We start from the raw sequence: 20,907 nt of genomic DNA, 5'->3' as shown, positions 1-20,907 counted from the left end.
TTTCATCATTTTTGTCTGTTACCTGCCACGTTTTGGTTGTGTGAATTGGCTGCCTTATGTTCTAAATTTCCCCAAACCTGCCTTATACAACGCCTAACCTTACTGTAAGTGTTGCGCCGTGTAATAAGCCCGATCTGAGTCCCCTCTAACGGTTAGTTGCAGAATCGTCAGAGGGGATCAGGCCAGGCAAAGCCCATTGTATCATTTGCAATAAGTCCTTCTCTCGGTTTTGGTCGTTGCAACGCCACCTTGCTGACACGCACTATTACACGCCCAAGGACCACGAATGCGACGTTTGCGGACGTTCGTACCGATCACGGAATAGCTTGATCAGTCACCGGAGTCAGTATCACGGAACTAGTAGAGCTTACAGGCCCCATGAAACGCCCACGAGGGCCGAAACTCGATGAAAACGACAAAGTTTGTTGTAAATTTAAAATCAGAAGTGGGACTATGAAATCAGGAGTGGGATAACAAAAATCAGGAGTGGGATTATAGTTAGTAGCTTTGTTTTATTTTTTTATATATATATATTATTAAACAGTTGGTTTGAGTTTGACGATAGAAATTTTGCTGGTTTTCTCCCTAATGGCTTATAGAGAAAATAAATCATTTTAGTTGACTGTATTTCCAAAGAGCTTCTTTTATTGATTTGTTATGATTTCTGTGAGGATAAGTGGGTGTCGTACACAGTCAACTAACAATTTATTTTCTCTATATCCAGGTGGCGAGGCGTCGGGGGAGGAGTATCGCAGTGTCGGCGAGGAGTGTAAAATTTGCGGGAAAATTCTGAGGAACAGAATAACGCTTAGAAGGCACGTGAAAGACCTGCATTACGCACAGACTCAGGAGTTCTGGTGCAAAATATGCAACCGCTCGTACAGGACCAAAAACAGTCTGGTAGTGCACACTTGCAACTATCACCAGAAAAAAGCGAGGAACAAAAAGAATTTGGTTCTAGAATGATCCGAGATTGTTAGTGGCGTTAATAGTAAGTTTAGCCTTTTAGCAGGGTTGTTCTTGTCTGATTAACTGGAATTTTTGGACAAAATAAACCAAAATTTTTCGTTTTTTAAATGAAACATCTTCAGAGCATTAGAATCAATTTTCTGCTCTATAAAAAAATGTAATTCGTCGAAGTAATAAATAAAAGCATTTAATATTGCTTTTCAAAACTTTTTCAATATGAAATTGAATGTATTTCACTGAAATTCGTGAAGAAAATGGAAATGTTCCTAAAAATAAATGTTTTATAAATACTCTTGATCATAGAATTAGTTAATTTAAATCAATAGTTTTTTTCTTATTTTAATTTGCAATTTGTACCTGTATGACGTCACTAAGCGGAAAATTAGGAAAATCAGCAAATGTCTGTTAGTGCACTGACAGGATGGCATAACTGTTAAAGATTTCTGTACTAGTTTTTTATGTAGGATCCTATAAATCTAGTGATTTCTGCGTCCTCTGCTAGAGACCGCTACAGTTTCTCCGATAATGGAAGGAAATTATTGAAATTCATCATTGCCAGATTGGACGATTTGTCAGAAATTCGTTTGCAAAACGTACTTATAAAAGAAATTCATATGCCAGGAAAAAGAGCTGGGAAATTATCATTTCGCGACTTTTTCTTTCGGCAAATTGAGTTTATTACTATGATGCCAAATATTATGTACAATAACATATTAACAGTCATAAAAATGACGGAAGATTATTTACAGGGTGGTTAATTGTATAATTTTTACGGAAATTCACGTTTTTCGCTTATAACTTTTCTGTTCATTTCCACGAGAAAACAGTAAAGTACTTTTTTTTCGTCTTCAAAAGACCTACAAAACTAGTCTGTAACTCCGTTGTTTTTCAACGAATCCTGACGATTTTTTTTTTTAACTTAATGCTCTTTTCATAAGCTTTCCGAATATGTTATAATATATAACTATATCACGCGCGTGCGTCGTATATTTCATTTTGCAACTAAGGCTAAAAAATAAAATAAAATTCCAATCTAAAAATCAAATCAATTCAAATCTACCATGAAAAAAATCAGTGCGATTGTGGAAGATGCTCGGGATCGTCCAGATTAGTTAATTTGTTTATAAGGCCATAACTTGTAAACTTATCGATTCCAGATTTCGTGTGAGTTATTAGACAGTGATAAGGAATGAGAGGATGCGATGCCAAAACGTTCTGGTAATAATAACGCAGTTTATAAATGTTTAATTCAAGTCATAAATAAACTTCTTATATTTATAACTTTTGATCTAATCAATATTTTTTGACGCTCGAGGGCTAGTATTGTAGGTCTTTTGAAGACGAAAAAAAATATATTTTCCTGTTTTCTCGTGGAAATTAACGGAAAAAAGTTATAAGCGAAAAACGTGAATTTACGTAAAAATTATACAATTAACCACCCTGTAAACAATCTTCCCCCATTTTTATGACTGTTGAAACTAATATGGTATTGTACATAATATTTAGCATCTATAGTGATAAATTCAGCTTGCCGAAACAAAAAGTCGCGTCCAACTCTATATCTCCTGGCCTATTATACCCTAAAATACTATTTACGACTATATTATTTGAAAATTTAATTAACATTTTATGAGCCTGAAGACATTTGCCAAAATTATTTTAAAACATAAATTAGTAAATACAAATATCTCGAATTTCTAATAATAATTTTTGGGATATATTTAATTTAGCAGCATTCGAAATTTTCGCTTAATGAAGTCACAACACATTATTTTTTAAACTTAAATAAAGTCAAAACAAGTGAAGAAAACGTACGTATGTGATATTTTTTATTCATTTTCATTTTTTATTGAAGTTGCAAAGTTGAGGACACCCTATTTATGTATTTATTAGAATATGAATAATTCTGAAGATGTTTCGATTTAATTTAATAAATGGGTTATTATAAAAGCTTTAAAATTATATAAAAAATGTGATATAAAGTTCCAAAATAGAAATTTTTCACGCTACAATAACGCCATCCGGAGATCTTTCTTTTTTTTGAATTTATAAAAAATATCTCACTAGATCGAAGCAAAATTAAAAATGTTTTCGAAATTTCGACGGTTTGTTCAGATACCTACTGAAATTTGAATTTCAAGCTGTAAAAAAATGATATATGTAAAATCAAAACCTTCTTGGATCATTTGGCCCATTTTTTTACAAATTATTTATATCCTTAAAAAAAAATTTCTGAATAAGTTAACTCAATTTAAAAAGAAATAGGAATAGTAACTACTTAAACAAGGTTTATATTATAAACAAATTTGTTAGTTAATTGGACATTTTTCAAAAAAAAAAAACTATGCATTTGCCATTAAACAATTTTATATCATTTATTTATTTACTAAAGATGATTTTTTCTTTTTTATTTCATTTATAATAAAAACATTAGAAATTCATAAAAATAAGAATTTAACAATAACAAAATTTGTCGGTTATCGGCATACATCTTCACTAGTTTTAATTAAATAACGGTGTCGAATGGAAAAGTTAAAATAAAACATAAAAAGAGAAGTTTATTTGGTTTGATCCGATGGTGATTTATAATAAAAGAAAAATCTGGTAGTCCCTGCAGTGTTTTAAATCAATTGCGACAGATACTATTGATGTTATAGTACATTCATCCCGATTCTATTTAATTAATTATATTTTAACGACACAAAAAAAATCGCGGACGGAAATAACTTTAATACGGGTTTTATCTTTTTGTTCGGTGTTGATTTATTTGGTTTTAAGCAAATGCTTTAAAATAGTTTTCCTATAAAACCGCTTGATTAAGAATTATCAGCATATAACAGTGTGTCCCGGTTATTTTTTTACATTATTTTAAAGGTGCTCAGCTAATTCAAAAAATATTCTATAAATAAATAATAATTATGTAAAATGTAAATTAAAAATGGTAGATCTAATATTATTAATTGAAAAATATATACCTTACATATTGGAATTATAAAATAATGTAATTTTTGAAATTATTATTTTTTTATTCTATCACCTTTGAGGAAGATCAACAAATAAATACAGCCATGATGAATTGGTATTAACTATTTCTGTATTACTTTTGGAACTGATAAATAGAACAAACTTATAAAGCACAAAGCATAAAAAAAATTAGAGAGTTACAAAAAGGAATAATAAAAAAAGTTGTTTCTGGCAATATTATCAGTTTAGTTTGTGAGGTTAGATAGATTTTGCAAAGTCGAACAACGTTGTTCAATACTAGGAGTCTAGGTATGCGAAATATGATGCTAATATTGCGGAAAACAACTACTTTATGGGCTATATGCATGTGAGTAAATAAATAAGAGGATTTGAATGGATAGGACGGACGGAGCATGCATTCACTGAGGCCATCTCGTGTTGGTGCGGCAAAACATTGTCCATTATAGAAATTATTAAGAAATGTGCCACCACAGACCGAATCTGTATTTCCATTTCCAATCTTTAAATCAATAGAAACAGAAAGTTTGAGGTTATAGTTTTTAGTTTATGTTCAGGTGGGTTGCTGAGCTTTGTGCATCAATAAATTTGTTTGGTTTTAGATTAATGTAATCAAGAGATTTATTGAATCAATCATCTGAACTGCCTTTCTGTTTTTTTATTCGTTTTTTATCCAAAATGAGTACCTGGTAGAACTGAACGCCAGTGTTATGCTCCAAATTCCAAAAGCACTTACTAAGCGAACGTCTGTAATGCGTCCTATAGAAACAACAGTTTTTTCAGAATTACAATATACAGACAATTACTGCGGATAGAATCAGTTCGAAAATGATATAAATCAGACTTTACTTATCATTATTTTTGTGAAGACCATTTTGAGTTAAAATGTTTTAAAAATAATAATAGGAATACTCTCAACAGAAGTGCTGTGCCGACATAATTTTTAAAATCGACTATATGCTCGCCTATTAGTTGTAATATCACCTCCGATAGTATCCAGTATTCAGCAAAACAGTTTGTTAACGTAACATTACAGAATTTTCAGAGTATGAACTGTCAAAATTCAATTTCCGATGATTTTTTACCTCCACCAATTAAAAAACCGAAATACAGGTATTCAAAATTGTCATTTGATATAAGTGTACTATGTACGAGTACTTCAATTCCCACATTTAAAAGAAATCAGCGGTACGTCATACTGATGAAAACCAATTAGTTCGAAACAAATGTACCTAACCATAATTTTTGGCAAGTAACTGTACAATGCACTTTACATAAAGGCAGGTAAATAATTCTTTAAAATTTGCAGTTTTTAATGGTTTATTTAAAATAATAATAACAAAAGTATCCCTGTACGTTTTTTTGATTCTTAAATATTTTCGAATTCATAACAAAATGAATCTACATATTTGTCACACATTTAAAAATCACTGCTTTACCTTTTAAAGTGTCATGGAACAGCTGATAATGGTTCACCTTAATTTTAATTATCAACTTGAACCATTAGCAGTTGTTTTGTGCTCTATTACTTACTTACTTAAATACTTTTACTCTTCTTAGTGTACTTTATTACATTTAAATTTACCGCCATTATGGTACAGCGACATCTATTAGACAGTAGAATTAGAGGTTACTCTAATTGTGTTTCATGCAGTTTCCTTAATTATTTTATGGTATGTGGTTTTCGTGTGTCGTTTGCCGCACCAGCTATAGATGGCGCACTCTGCCGCTGCTACTGACAGAAGGTACAGAATAAAATCCTCTTATTTATTTACTCATATGCCCCTACAAGTATTGAACAACAATACCTGCCAAATTGTTATCCAAAATAAAAACTAAAAAGGAGACATCTAAATATAATTAACACATATATATGATATATTGACTAAATTGTTAATCAGGATTGTTTCACCAGGTAGCTTCCATTCTCATATGAAATTAATAAATATTAACGGTAAAAAATTATATAACATCAAACTTTTAAAGAAAATTACATTGAAACAATAGCTTTGAACATGACACGTTAGTTCTTATTTTGGAGAATTATTTCCTGCTAGCTATTTATTAGGTATTGCTGTGGTAGTAGTAGTTATATACCTGTAGGGTCAAAATAATAAATTTGTTTGAATTACCTTAACACCTTTAAAATAGAGTTTAAAAAATATTAATTTCTCTTTTCTACACCCCTCAGAATGCCTCTGTCTGTACAGGAATACAGACAGGAGCAGTCTATAAAGGTCTATTCATTTGTAAATCTTATAAAGCGTACATATACATTTACAAAACGCAAGTGTGTATATAATTTTATTAAATTCAATTACTTAATTTATGTTTTAAATTTTTTCTGACGTCCGAAAAATTGACGATTTGCACTTTTGCGAGAACTGTTTACATTTTTCCTTGAATTTTAATCTTCAATAATGTAATAATTTTAACAAAAAAGTTGCGGTAGTCGTAGGGGTGTAGAGTAGCGTCGTGTTATTAGATTTCAGATCATAGAATTGATAATTCAAAAATTGACACCTAAAAAATCGTAACAGACTTATAATTTGTAATTTTAATGAGGTTATAGTTTCCGAAAACATTGTTATGAAAATAATAACACGAAAATTATTTGATTCGACTGAGGGAGTGAATTAATAAAATTCCGTTCTTAAAAATGGCTTGGCGCCCGACGTGGGGCGTGCCGAAAGAGTCGCTTTGCCGCGGACAAAGGGATGATTATATAGCATGAGTAGTGTCGCGTCGCTTGAGACCGTCTCGAAAGAAATGGCAAGGCGTGCCAGACACCTAGAACATTGACAGGCGCGCGTGTACATAGCTTTTGCCGAGCACCACACACACGGCTGAGGGAGGCTAATGTGGCTTCTTCTGCCGTCAGGTCTGGACGACTTTCGATGCCAACCCTGCAACAAAAGCCTGAGTTCCCTAACTAGGCTCAAGAGGCACATACAGAACGTACATATGAGACCCTCCCGTGAACCCGTGTGCAACATCTGCAAGAGGGTCTACAGCAGCCTAAATTCCTTAAGGAACCACAAGAGCATTTACCACCGGAACGTTAAGAACCTCAAAGCGGAGGACATGATTTCGCCCCACTCGTTCTATCTCTGAGGGTCCGGACCAGAGCGATAGTTACTCGATAAGTTTAGGGGGGTGATGGATATTGACTACATATACATATAAAATTTTTAAAAAAACCGCCAAACTACTAATAATGTCCTTAATATATGTGTTTAAAGAAGAGCGTACAAAATATTATATATCCTTCAACTTTTAATTTATTTATATGATAAGTTGTTATTGTTTGAAATGTGTTTATTTCTTGAGACGGAAGACGGGCAGGACCTCACACCAAACATTTTTTTTCTCTTATTAAATCATATTTCGGTACGTATACAGTCCAAAGTTATTATCATTTGTTTCAATTCTGGAAGAATATAAATTTGAAACGACGTCATGTTACTTTACTTACAAATTTACCGTTTTTCTGCCTGTTTTCCAAAATCGAACTAAAGGCCACATATTGTGGAGCTTAGAAAAACAGATGCTTTATTGTATAAATGCTTAAATTTCCATATAACAATAGTAGAACGTTACATAGCATAAGGTATGAGGTGTTGGACAAAATGGAAGGGAACCACATTATAAAATACTGAGGTTGCACAAAAAACAAACTAATAAAAAATTAAAATCAGCAAAGAACTAAAAAATATTTGAAGAATCTTAAGTTTTAAGTGTTAACGACATTTAGAATAGTAGGAATATTATAGATTAAAGTTTTTACAAAAACCAAAAACCTAAAAAATTGGATCAGGACACAGTTAAAAAGATTGAAAAGAAATTTCACTTTTAATTCTATATATATTTGTTGTTCCTTAAAAAGTCAACAAGTGAAGCTTTGTCATTTTTAATCAGTTTTATTGACAATTATTGATTGTGTCATTAATTTTCATTAATTTCACTGCAACTGCAAGAAAAAATATCGCATGTGCCATATTAATTAAAACCGATAGTTATTCTATTTAGTGAGGTTATTTTTTTTGACATTTGATTACAAATTGAGGTTAGATATTTGACAGTTTGAACCATGACATTTTAAGACACGGGTTCGTAAACAAAATTTAAAAAGTTCAATCGTTTAGTTTTATACATCAAAATTTAGACCTTCCAACTTTTTTTTTAATAAGAGTCAAAAAAAAATACATCAATTGTAGGAAATATATACCACTTCCTGGCTATTTAGCAGTATTTAAAGATCAGTTTAGAAGATCCAATACTGAATCAGCTTAAAGTAAACGAAAAATCCGTACGTATAACAGATAGGTAGTTCTAATTTTTTTGGATTTGAAATGTTTTTCGACTTCTCAGGTAACAATGACTAAATTTTTTCTAGGTTTGTGATAGAAACGATTTTTATTTCAAGATATATGTAACTTCATTCTTACACATTGAAGAGTGCCTTGTTGACTAAATTATTCACTTGTTTTGTTTAGTGAGGTTATATTTTTGAAAGCGATATTTAATTATAAATAAATCGAGATTATATGAGAAACATTAAACGGTTACAAATTTGATTTTACGTTCTTTTAAGATGGATTAGTTAATGAAATTTAAAGTCTTATAACTCAAAGTTAAAGTTAAAAGGAAACACGCAAACCTTTAAAAATATAGACACTTGCTGCTTGCTTACTGATAGCCTTTGAGACAAAGTTACATTTATCATATTTTTAATTTCACAATATGAAAGCTAATTTTGATGTCAAATTATTTTGATCAAACAAATTTGACGGAAATTTGAAAGTCTGACAAGAACCTAATTATGGCGACCTAAAACCCATGCCCAATTAAACGGCTTTAGCAGCAGTCAGTCTAGGTTTTTCTAGGTTTTTGATTTCAAAATAAACGTAACGTTATTCTTAAATATTCATGTGTGCCATATTGATTAAAATGGATATTCACTTGTTTAACGAAGTTACCTTTTTGACAGTGACATTTAGTTTCAAATTGAGGTTATGTGTAAAATACTACATTTAAAAGCATGCTTTTACGTTATTTTAGAACGGGTTGATTCGCAAAATTTACAAGTACCTCACCAATAGTTGTTGTAGTGTTATATCTCAAAATTTCGCCCTTTCACATTTTTTTTTTTTCAGAAAAGGAATAAGTTCCCTTAAAGTAAACACACAGACCTATAAAAATATAGACTGCTTGTGCTGCTGTTTAAGTCTGTATAAAATCATGACCAAGGCTTTTATAGCAGCAGGCAGTCTAGATTTTTCTACGTTTGTTGAAATAACCGCTTTTAATTTCAAAATATACAAGGCGTTATCGCGGAATACCTAACAGTTAGAAGTTATTTTGAAATTTTCGTGCGCCATTATCGATTTAAATCGATATTAATTTGTTTAATGAGGTTTTCTTTTTGACAGCATTTAAAAACAAATTGAGGTTAGGCGCGATGTATTTATAAAAGCATGCTTTGACGACATGTACGACGGGTTCATTAACGAAATTTGAGATTTGTTTCGACTTTTAGGTTTACATCTGTCAGTATCAGAATTTAGACCTTCCAGAAATTGTATTTTTTGTAACTAACCAACTAACCAAGAATATATGAGCACAAAGCATAAACTATATGTGGTGAAATTACTAGTTTGTATGAAAGTTTCAGCTCATCTGGTGGATGAACTACTTTTTTACTTAGCTTTTGCATTTTTAGAATGTTCATTACGTTCAAGATGTTCAATTCAACCGCATACATATGTGCAAGTGCTTGAATGGAATATTATGACAGCATCACCTCATTTTTCGCCCAAATTCTTAATTCCAAATTATGTATTTTCTAACCACATTGAATGTAATGATAGTTTAAAATTGAATAGACTTAAGAAACGACAACAATCGCAGTTCAATTCATAATCAAATCGTTGCTTAGTTATAGTTAAGTTCAACCTCATTGAGTATCATACAGTGGCTCCGCCGTAGTCAATACTATAATTACAAAAAAAAACTAGCAACGCCATGCAGTGGACTTAACCCTAAACAATTTCCATACCCCCATACTTTATACTAATATGGTTAAATATAGTTTATGCTTTGTGGACACGAGTCGACTAACCTGAGAGGGAAACATAACCTCATTGTCCTTTGACATTTGACAGACGCCAAGTTAACTTTGTTTTACCGATTGACATTTACGAATGGCGGGCCCCTTCCGCTTGTCCACACCCCGATGCCAGAGGCTATGCGTTGGGTATGACCGCGCCATCCCTTTTTATAACAGTAATATCTCTCAATTCCAAACAACCAAGACCCACACCCTAGTTTAAGACTTGCTTGACTGATAATGAGCGGGGGCCTAATAGGGGATGTTTGTTCTCGGTGTGTCGGACAGCGCGCCGCCTCAGTATCCCCCTGCCGCTGAGTGCCAGCCACCGGTGCGACGTGTGTGGGAAGCTGCTTAGCACCAAGCTAACTCTGAAGCGCCACAAGGAACAGCAGCACCTCCAGCCGCTCAACAACGCTGTCTGTAGCCTGTGCCAGAAAGTGTTCCGGACTCTAAATTCACTTAACAATCACCGGAGTATTTACCACAGGAGGCAGAAATGAGACGGGAGACGTTGCCTTAAGCACCGCTCTTGCGTAGTAGTTCGGTGAACCACCACCACCCTGTTACGCCCCCGCTAACGATGTGTCCGAGTTTCGTCAAGCAGTCGAATCATAATGTTTATATTTAGACAGATATATTGTAATGTTTATGGTACGTTGCAAAAATAATGGAGGCACGGCCGTCGGGGACTTTTACCTGGTTTTGGTGCTGACGCGAGTCGCGGGAGATGTTGTGATCGGGGAGGGGAAGCACAGCTTTTTATCGATGTCGTCAAATAATCGTGAATGACACAGTTATACTGTTGGTTGAATTAGCCTTAAATTTCAGGCGTACCAACAGCTCAAAGTGAGGTTACAACTAATGCCTAGAGACATTGAGTCCACTTTCCTTCGAGACAAGTTAATCAAATCTGATCTATCTCTATGTCGACAGACAGGCGTTTACATTGCGTTAGGTTAGGTTTCTTATAAACACACGAGAAAATCGTAAAATTGATTCCATTCAAGTTACGTCTGGCCTGAGTCACATAAGAAAGGCGCATGCGGGAGCCTCGAAGCAAAGTGGATCCAGTACCTCTAGACACTAGTGAGGTTATGTTATTTGTTTGTATTCGATCAGGTTCAGGGTGTAGTTTTGTGGAAGATACATGCACACTTACCTTCTCAACAGCAAAATATTATGAAACAGATGACAAAAGCTCCCTTTTCTTTTTGTTGCTGAACACTACACACTACACAATGGGGTGGTTTCGTTCAACTGCAAAGGAAAGAGATTAGTTATTTTAAATCGGTAACTTATTTTAATTTGAAATTTTATTTGAAGAATATGACGTCATTTTGCGAAAAATTTGGAAAATCACTAAATATCTGTTGGGGTGGCATAACTTAGCGATAAGATTCTATATAGTCAGTGGTTCCGCGTCCATCGCTAGAGATCGAGATGCTATCTCTCTCTCGCCGAACATGATTGACTCACAACTGGTTCCCTCTACATATACGTGACAGAGACAGCCAATCACATTCAGCAAGAGAGGGATAGCAACCTATATAGCAGCTATATCTGCCTTGTAGCGTCCCAACCGTTGGTAGACTACCTCCAGTAGTATATGCTCGAAGCCTCCACTGGTACAGAAGCTTATGATAAATTGAACCTTTTTGGCTAATATCCTTTATTTTAAGAAAATTCAATTAAAATCAAAACATCAAAGAATCGTCAAATGTCAAATTAATATGCTAAATCGCCATTTAACGACAAAAGGGTGGGAGTTACGCCTCTGTTGACGTCACTTTACTTTATATAGCCAGTTAAATCCATATTATTTTAACTAGTTGAATTAACATTTGATAGGTGTGGCGATATTTGCCCAAATAACAAATTAACTAGCTGTTAGCTTTGTTAATCTTTTAGTTTTCGCTCGATAACGTCACGATGCATATTTTAATTTTTTCATGTCTTAAAGGAGGTTAAAATAATAAACAAACTACGGTTCTCATCTCTTTTAACCTGTTTTCATTTTGTGATATACATAATGTAGTTAAAAAATTTTAAATACCCCATTTTTATTTGATTATTTAAAGTAAATTATAACTAGTCTCTTGTGCCAAATGGATCTAGTTAGGTTTTTCAGAAATTAAATAAAAAATGTAAAGTAAAAAGCTTTTCAAAATTTGAATATTCATTATATTTAGTCGAACATTTTGTCAAATTAATTGCGAACAATTGGATTTATCTCAGATAACAGATTGGTCGCTTCTTTGCTATGTTATGCCTGAAATTGGTGTAAACATTAGATATACCAGACTAAAGATTTCGTGTAGGGGGCAGCACAATCTACGCCGCCAGATCGAGTGCCACAAAAAGAGGCAAACTGTAACGTAAACTATTATAATGGGGTAATAAAAATAACAAAGTAACAAAAATCAGATTTGTATACGTCGATTTTAACCGAAGTTCAATATTTGAATATAAAATTATTAGGTTCTGCTTGTTTTGAAGACTAGGAGAAAGAAATCCATTTTGCAAACGAGAAAAGTTGTGGTTTCCCCGAGAAAATTTTTAAAATTTAAACAGTATTTGTAAGTATTAACGTAACTTTTAGCACGAACGAATAACTGAGGATTGAAAGATGAGAGAATTAACAAACGAAAAAAATATCGCTGAAGTTATTTTATCGAATTGGCTGTGATTGGACTGGAACAAAATTAAAAAAAAACGTACTGAAATATTTTTGTAACGCTGACTTTTTGTGGATAGTTGTTGTACGGACACGATATAGGATAAGCAAAGCGCGAACGTCGTTGAAATAACCAGCCTCTCCATTATTTTTGTAGTTAGTTCATATTTTAACCTTTCAGGCATGTCCCGATACTAAAACTTGTCGCTGGCTCCCGGCCGTTACATTCTTTCTGTAATTTTTGGCTCTGTGATATGTTTCTGTTGACGTACTTCTAAAGATTTTATGAGTTCCCGCAATGTAACGCCGTCGCAGTGACGAGCGGACGTAAAACGGCCTGCACTTATAGGATTCGAAGCCTTTTTATATTATAATCGGTGAAAGGGATTTTTATATTATACATATACATATTTGAACATAGAATAATATATCTTTATTTATCTTTTATTATTTAAATGCTTAAGCCATAGATAAAACGACGTTCCGTAGCACGTAAAGCGGGGTGGGGGTCGCGGCGGTGTGTCGAAAAAAAAATGTGCAATAAATTCGCTCTTGGGGGGAGGCTAGCCTCAGTTCGGCCAAATCTAGTCGAGCGGTTGCAATATTTAAAACTTGGAGAGAATACCGTTTATTCGAAACGCGGCGGGTTTGAATTTTAACTTTATTCCATTGCACTTGACATTTGACAGACGTTTGTCGCGCGAGTTTTAGGTTATGATGTTTCGAACTGGAGATGGACGTTTGATTGGTTCTAAAGGCTCTTATTAAAATACTTTTAAAAAAACAGTAATAACGAGCGTTCAAATAAAAACGTGGTCAAGTTGGTTCTGAAAATTTGGACGTAGGGCGTAGCGTATAGCAAATGAACTTAAACGTCATCTGTCAAAGCGCTATATCGCCGCTTTGTTATTGAAACTGACAGCTGCCTTACAGCTCGTTGAGAAATGAGGTTAAGTTGGTCGCTATAAGCTACGCCCTGCGTCCAATGTGTCAGAGCCAACTTCGACCACGTTTTTATTTGAACGCTCGTTATAAAACTACCAAGCTTTTGTATTTAATTTCTAAGCTGTTGCCGAAAATATCTTCGGATTCATTTCTTTTGTGGAAAATTCAGAACAAATAAGTATAAATAATTCATATTATCTGGCAACGCATCACAGTGCTGATAGTGCATATTGTACTGCAATTATACATTATTAACGACTTCTTTTAGCTGTCATTTCCTGATCACGATTTAGAACTAGAACTGCAGTGCAATTTTAAAAATTTGATCAGGCGATTAGCCATTATTTGATCGTGATTCGGAATCATAGTGCCAAAGGAATTATTAATATACAAATATCGTTCGCTTTACATATTCCAACGAAGTAAACAATGATAAAGCATGATACAAGCGTGATAGGCCGCAAAACTATTGGTTGGAACGGATGATCTTCGATTCCTTTCGACCAATAGTTTTACAGCCACGTGCTTACCGCCTTGATCGTTGTTAACTTTGTTGGAATATGTATTATTAACATCATAACAAAAGTACGTATTTGAACTTATCGGCACATCTCTAGTTCGAACTAAAAGATTAAAAAACAGAACGTAAATAAGAAAAACTTGCGATTGAGCAGCCCTAGTATGAGATTCTTAAGACGTTGTGTCGTTGAAATTTCACTGAGGTCGCCCCCCCTAGGTGCTATATAATTTTGTTGATGATAGTCGATATTTTATTGGTTGTTATGTGAATTTGTTTTAGATTATCACTCTGCTTTACGTGCTACATGTTTTGTACTGATACATTTTGGAGGCTTTATAATATATGTTGTTTTTTCTTTTTTGATAAGTACCTAGTTTTTATCTGTGCTGAGCATCTTATTTTTCGTATTTTATAAATTATTAAATTGTTGTACGAGAGACAGGACTTAGTTTTTTGAAGACTGAAATTAGAATACTTATTTCGCGGTATTTTTTTAAGACTGATGATATTTTTGACTGATTTTGTTATTTTTGTGTTTTTCGGTAAGGGAGAAAAAGATTGGCAACCCCGATTTTATTTTAATGAATATTTAAATTTTTTGGTCCTGTGTAGTAACTTATTAGTTTTTTGCATTATAAGCATGTTTTATGTTGTTTGATGCAATATTTATCATATTTTATATACTGTTGTATAACCTTTATTTATGTTTAAATATATTTTTACATTTGCAAAAGCAGCTTGGGTTTTATTTTGCTTGAATAGTAATGCCTACATCCCCATTATATGTATGTCTGTTTTACCAATACCCTCTCAACACTGCAGTGTTGCCACCAGGAGAGAACAGAAACTTTTTCTTGACACTGAAACTGATACCGACGCCACCTATGCCGTGCCGCACACTCAGAGTCTTTTCTAAAGGTGAAGCATCTTCGGAAGCCCCCGCTTCATGGTTACTACTCTCTAGGTTACGCATAGTACCCACACGTGGAACACCTTCTTTGGCAGCTCACTAGCGCTCCTAATTCAAACACTCTCGCCTGTAACTCTTACCACCGCCTGTTTTCTTCCCGATTATTACATTTTTGAAATCATCAATGGATTTCGAATGATTGGAAACTAGTTATAATTAGAGTTCAAGGACGCTCGGCTCGTAACGGAACCAGAATCGGTGACTAATGTACAGTGGGTATTTACATAACATTCCACCCCATCATACTGTCTAGAAAAGAACCGGTGAAGATATATAAACAAAGTTTTGGTTTTCTTTCATGGAATATTCCATATTTATCGTTTTTAGATTCCTCTTCTTTTCCAAATTACAGTGATTTATACATGTCAAATATTTACTATGGTACCAAATATCTTAGTATAAAATCATTAAAGACAAAGGCCATATATTCCAAGTAATTATTAAAGAAGAGGGGAATGCAATAAACGACAAGCGTACAAAGTTTTCCATTAAAAAAAAACTTCCTAAAAATTTGGTCTTTACCATTTTCTTCTAGAGGGAAGGTCAAGAAAGATAATGGGAGTAGAATGTTTTGTTGAATATCCATGTACATGTAAACACGTTAAATTTAAGAGAAAAAACACTTTCTCGGCAAAGTTTATAATTAAAGCATACTTTGGATTTCATAGAGTTTATAATTTGTACACAAACATAATAAAACATTACATCTCCTGGAATACCTATGTCCTTACAACTTTTGCCTCCGGTGTTAGATCAAGCCACATTTGAAATAATTTCTGTTTGCTTCATTTCAATTAATTTGTGTCCTCGACAAATAGTTAACATTATTTGAATATAGATGGCGACTTGGCATATAACAGTCTCGACCGCTATGAACTGGGAAAGTGAACCGAGTGCGTCTCTGTTACGAGCCGAGCATCCCGAGCTCTAAATTATGTTCCGGAAGCTAGCGACAGATTTGGTTGACCCATTTCATTGAATTAGTGAACACTCTTTTTCATTAGCGATATTAGGCATCATAAAATGCCTAAAAAAGTTTGTCCGTCACTCTACAAACAGGTCAAAGTATATCTGCCACCTTAGCAGGTACGCCGAGAAAATTCAGCGTTTTAAGTAAAATCGAATGTTTCAGACAAACCTTTTTGGGAGTGATATCCATGTTTCATAAAAAATAAAATCAGCTTCCATTATTTTAGTCGCTTTTTTACTTAATTGATCCCATCCTGTCAAATGTTGGTTCGCGCGTACCTTGCCAGAAAGCGGTTTTAAAGTCAATTTGGCATTAAAAAATTTTCTGTCGCTAGTTCCTGGACATATATCGCAGATCATTTCGGTGGCGGCCTAGAAAAGACGCTCTGAGAGGCAGCGGCGGCGGCAGTGGGGCGCGCCGTCGGTTTCTAGGTTCGGTGTGCGATGTCTGTGTGCTGTACCTAACTGCGAGCAGTAATACTGAGTTCGCGTGGGCAGATCGCGAGTGTGCGGTCAGTAAGATGGCGCGGGTAAATGATTCAAAAAAAAAAAAGTAGTAGATGATTGAAAAAAGAGAGAAAGACGTGTCTGCTGGTGGCAACACGCGCGGACTAGACCAGAGCGAGCTTGGTTTTGCTGTTGCAGGGGCGTCGCCCAAGAAGGTGTTCACGTGCCAGCTGTGCGGTAAGGTGCTGTGCTCAAAAGCGTCCCTGAAGCGACACATCGCCGACAAGCACGCAGAGCGGCAGGAGGAGTACCGGTGCGTCATCTGTGAGCGCGTGTACTGCTCCCGGAACTCGCTCATGACGCACATCTACACGTACCACAAGTCGCGCCCCGGGGACATCGACATAAAGTTCTTTTAGCCAGAGCACCTGCCCCAGCCTACGCCGCCTACGACCACGCTCCCAGGTACCATCCATTGCCCCCGTCTTACCCCGCTTGCCGCTACCGCCGCTGTCTGTGTAGTTATGAGTTGTGCCGCTTGCTGCCATCAGCCTGCATGCTCGCCCCAGTTGTTGTCCCCACCGACTACGCCACCTCCACCACAGCCCTGTGCTGCTGTTGCAGGACCGGTGCGAATGCCGCCACCCACCTCCGGGGGCATCAACGAGCCGCAGGAGTGCCCCTACTGCCGCCGCACCTTCAGCTGCTACTACTCGCTCAAGAGGCACTTCCAGGACAAGCACGAGCAGTCCGACACGCTGTACGTGTGCGAGTTCTGCCACCGGCGCTACCGCACCAAGAACTCGCTCACCACGCATAAGAGCCTCCAGCACCGGGGCTCCAGCGGTATGCTCAAGCGTCTGCTCAAGACCACGGCCATCAAGAGCGTGCTCAGCGCCTCCCCCACCCAGCAGCAGCAGCCGCCGCCGCGCCTCCAGTGAGCCACCGCCCCGCTGATGGCCTAAAGCTACTCGAACCGAAAGTACAAATCCCCACAGAGCCCATACGTAGTTTTTATACGCCTATATTTACTACTTGTCTTGGCAGGCATGTACCTACCCTCTCCGATGACATATCTTCATCGTCATATCACCCACCATCACTTATTCTTCGGTCTCTTCAGTCACCACTCAGTTCTACTGCTACTACTATGATCGTGATCTGCCCGAATGCGAGACATTTCCAGTGTTACTGTGATTCAGTTAGATTTTATCCCTCTTCTCTGACGGACATACGGCCCGTCCCTAACACCTCGGATATTTATCACATTCTACAATTGTTGTACTAGTATCTAATACTTTGTTGTCTCGTTGGGGCCCGCGCTTTCCTTACGCCCCCCGAGCGCGACGACCCTAGAACTGTCTCCTCGAAGCCTTACATATCCCAAACCACCACTCGGAAACACATCACTAAAGTCAATCTACGAATTTTGCGAAAAACTGAAGGTCCCGTACTGTTCACAAATTTTGTCAAGAGTAGTCGCATCATCAAACTGCAAAAATTGAGCCATATTTAAGGACCTTAGAGTATGTGATAGTACTACCTTTGAAAATAAGGGCAAATTCAAACTAAATCTAGTACATATCATACGCCTGTAACAATGATTAGCATTTTTTCAAAAACTTTAATTTTGTCCAAGAAACTATTTTTTGATGTCACAATTTGATGTTAAATTCGGTTTTTTACGTCGCATTAAAACATGAAGTACAAATCGAGACAAATAAGTTTGCGTCTGCCAAAATCCTGTGTTATTACGTAAAAAAACGTTAAAAATATGAATAAATTAAATTGCGTAAAAATATTGAATATTCAAATTTACATTTCAATGTGACAGTAGCGATTTTGCTCCAGAACCGCCATAAATTGCTATATTTATCAATCTCTAGGAATTTTAGGGATTTTTTGGACCAATCAATATTCTTGTTTGCCCCAAAATGGCGGTTTGACATATATCAATTTGTGCTATTTATGTCAAAAAAAGTATATCTATCAAAACTTAATTGTTATGATATTAAAGAGAAATATTGAAAAACACTGTTTGATTCCATAAAAATGTATTGAAAATTCAGGCTTATATTTCACATTTGGAAATAGGGACTTTGCCCAAAGTGGCAGTTGATTACGATACTTTATCGATATATAGAGACCTCAGGGATTAAGTTTGCTAATTAGTTGCTAATTGTCTAAGTATAATGTATAAGGAAAATATAAAAAATAGTACATACGTATATTTTTTTATAAATTAGTATCACGTACTATCACTTACTACCTCAAATATGTGACTCACCCTGTATTACATTAATATTTATCGCATAATAACATTGATTCCTCTTATCAAAAATTTTGAATAACATTACAATCATTTTGTGCCACAAACTAGTTTTAAATGGTTTTAATTTTGATAAAACACAGATAATAAGCGCAGTACTAACAACACTACTTGCTCAGTATGTCCATGATCTGTCAAAAGATTGTTTTATTTCTTTAAATATAAAAAAATATGCTATTACATACCTACCTCACACTTTATTAACTTTCCTAATCTGTACAAAGTTTTCTTGCTTCCACGTTTTCCAAGATCATAGAACCCAACATCAACATCAGAAATATCATTTTAAACAATATTTGCACGATTAAGTCAAGAGCGTTAGATACTGTATATTAATAATTTTATAGGTATCGTGATAAAAAAAATTCTTTTTGTAAGGACGGTAAAATTTATAAAAAAAATCATTTTATAAATTACAATATTTATAAAACAATCAGTGGAATTCTGTTTATTTGAAAAATATTACTTTTCTAGTTTTCGGAATTTGTACTTTCGATCGCCCTGTACATTTATTAAATATGTTTGATCTGGAATTTTTAAATAGTACATATACAGGGTGGTCCAGATTTTAATAGACAAACTTCGGGATACTACTAAACAACAAAAATTAACATCACTTTGCTCTATCAACATAGGCGTAGAAAGCCACCGTTTATGAGATACAGGGCGTTGAAATTAACAAAAATAAAACAATTTTTTTAAATGTCTGGAAAACGGCTTTATCAAATTTATCCAAATTTGGTACACATTTTTTTTTTCAAATATTTCCCCTAGTTTTGTATGCACATAGTCCAAATTCAAAGACCAGTGGCAGAGAAACAAGGATGTCGTTTTCTTATTTAAAGTAAAACTTCTACGCCACTGAATTAATTGGTAATATGAATACATTTTATAATGGTCTGAAACATTCCGGATGAAAAAACATTCTTTTATTTTTATCGAAAAGTGAATGGTTTACGACCACCCAAATTCGTTTTATTTTTCCCCATTTCAACGCTTTATTTACTTGGATAATATGTCTCATAACTCGTAAATCATTCACTTTTCGACAAAAATAAAAGAATGTTTTTTCATCCGGAATGTTTCAGACCATTATAAAATGTATTCATATTACCAATTAATTCAGTAGCGTAGAAGTTTTACTCTAAATAAGGAAACAATTTCATTGTTTCTCCGCCACTGGTTTTTGAATTTGGACTGTGTGCGTACAGAACTAGGAGTAATATTCGAAAAAAAAATATGTACCAAATTTGGATAAATTTGATGAAGCAGTTTTCCAGATATTTAAAATAAAATGTTTTATTCTTGATAATTTCAACGCCCTGTATCTCATAAACTGTGGCTTTCTGCGCCTATGTTTATAGAACAAAGTGATGTTAAATTTTGTTGATTAGTACTTTCCCGAAGTTTGTCTATTAAAATCTGGACCAGCCTGCATATGTTATTTAATCGCTTTGACTTTGTTGTTATGAACTGCAAATGAAATTTGGTTCTACAAACTTTCGCCCATAAGTACAATTTTTAACGAACCCGATTAATATTTTTTGAAAATGGCCCTATTTAAAGAAAATTAGCATAAATTAAATAGTAGTAATGGAATACGGCTACGATGTGAACATTAAATCGCTTGGAAGCAGTAAGAGTTTCAGTTTTTAACCAAACCTAACGGCCCCAGTAAGGATCCTCGAGGTGCCACCGACATATCAACCGAGGGACAGTTTTGCGGGGCGGCTCGGTGGGAGCAAGGACCAGAGCCTTGCTAATCTTAATGTCTCGTATTAAATGTGATAAATATATCGAGAGAATTTGCTCATGTGATTTTTTTATTGAAAAGAATTATTTGTAGGTGTAGAGAGCCTACGGAAAAAATGAACTTTAGATGTTATGTATGTATTTATGTTGCGATGATTTAAACTTGGCTAGGTTACAAAAACAGCTAGGCGGGTTTCGCTGTGAAGTTTTGAAAATTCACATTTACATATCTCTCCAG

At 34.9% G+C, this 20,907-nt stretch overlaps 1 protein-coding gene across 6 annotated transcripts in view; it reads left to right on the top strand.

Annotated features, from left to right (window-relative positions):
• The window catches only part of LOC108907127 (broad-complex core protein), a 47,738-nt gene extending 28,424 nt beyond the window's left edge, over positions 1-19,314 (top strand). Inside the window, exons 7-8 of one of the 6 annotated variants that reach the window (XM_018710665.1) lie at positions 16,787-17,053; positions 17,213-17,281. In XM_018710665.1, the coding sequence (XP_018566181.1) occupies positions 16,787-17,007 (221 nt within the window). In that variant the 3' untranslated portion in view covers positions 17,008-17,053; positions 17,213-17,281. Of the gene's footprint in view, positions 1-162; positions 498-6,832; positions 9,721-10,348; positions 13,570-16,786; positions 17,111-17,212 lie in introns of those variants that run through there. The other 5 variants (XM_018710659.1, XM_018710664.2, XM_018710666.1 and 2 more) reach the window with 5 other exon arrangements.
• Positions 19,315-20,907: the final 1,593 nt, after the last annotated feature.

This window comes from Anoplophora glabripennis, unplaced genomic scaffold (assembly GCF_000390285.2).
Source record: "Anoplophora glabripennis isolate ALB-LARVAE unplaced genomic scaffold, Agla_2.0 scaffold282, whole genome shotgun sequence".
NCBI lineage: Eukaryota > Metazoa > Arthropoda > Insecta > Coleoptera > Cerambycidae > Anoplophora > Anoplophora glabripennis.
Note: the sequence above shows the minus strand (reverse complement) of the source record. Positions and strands in the feature narration are given on the sequence as shown.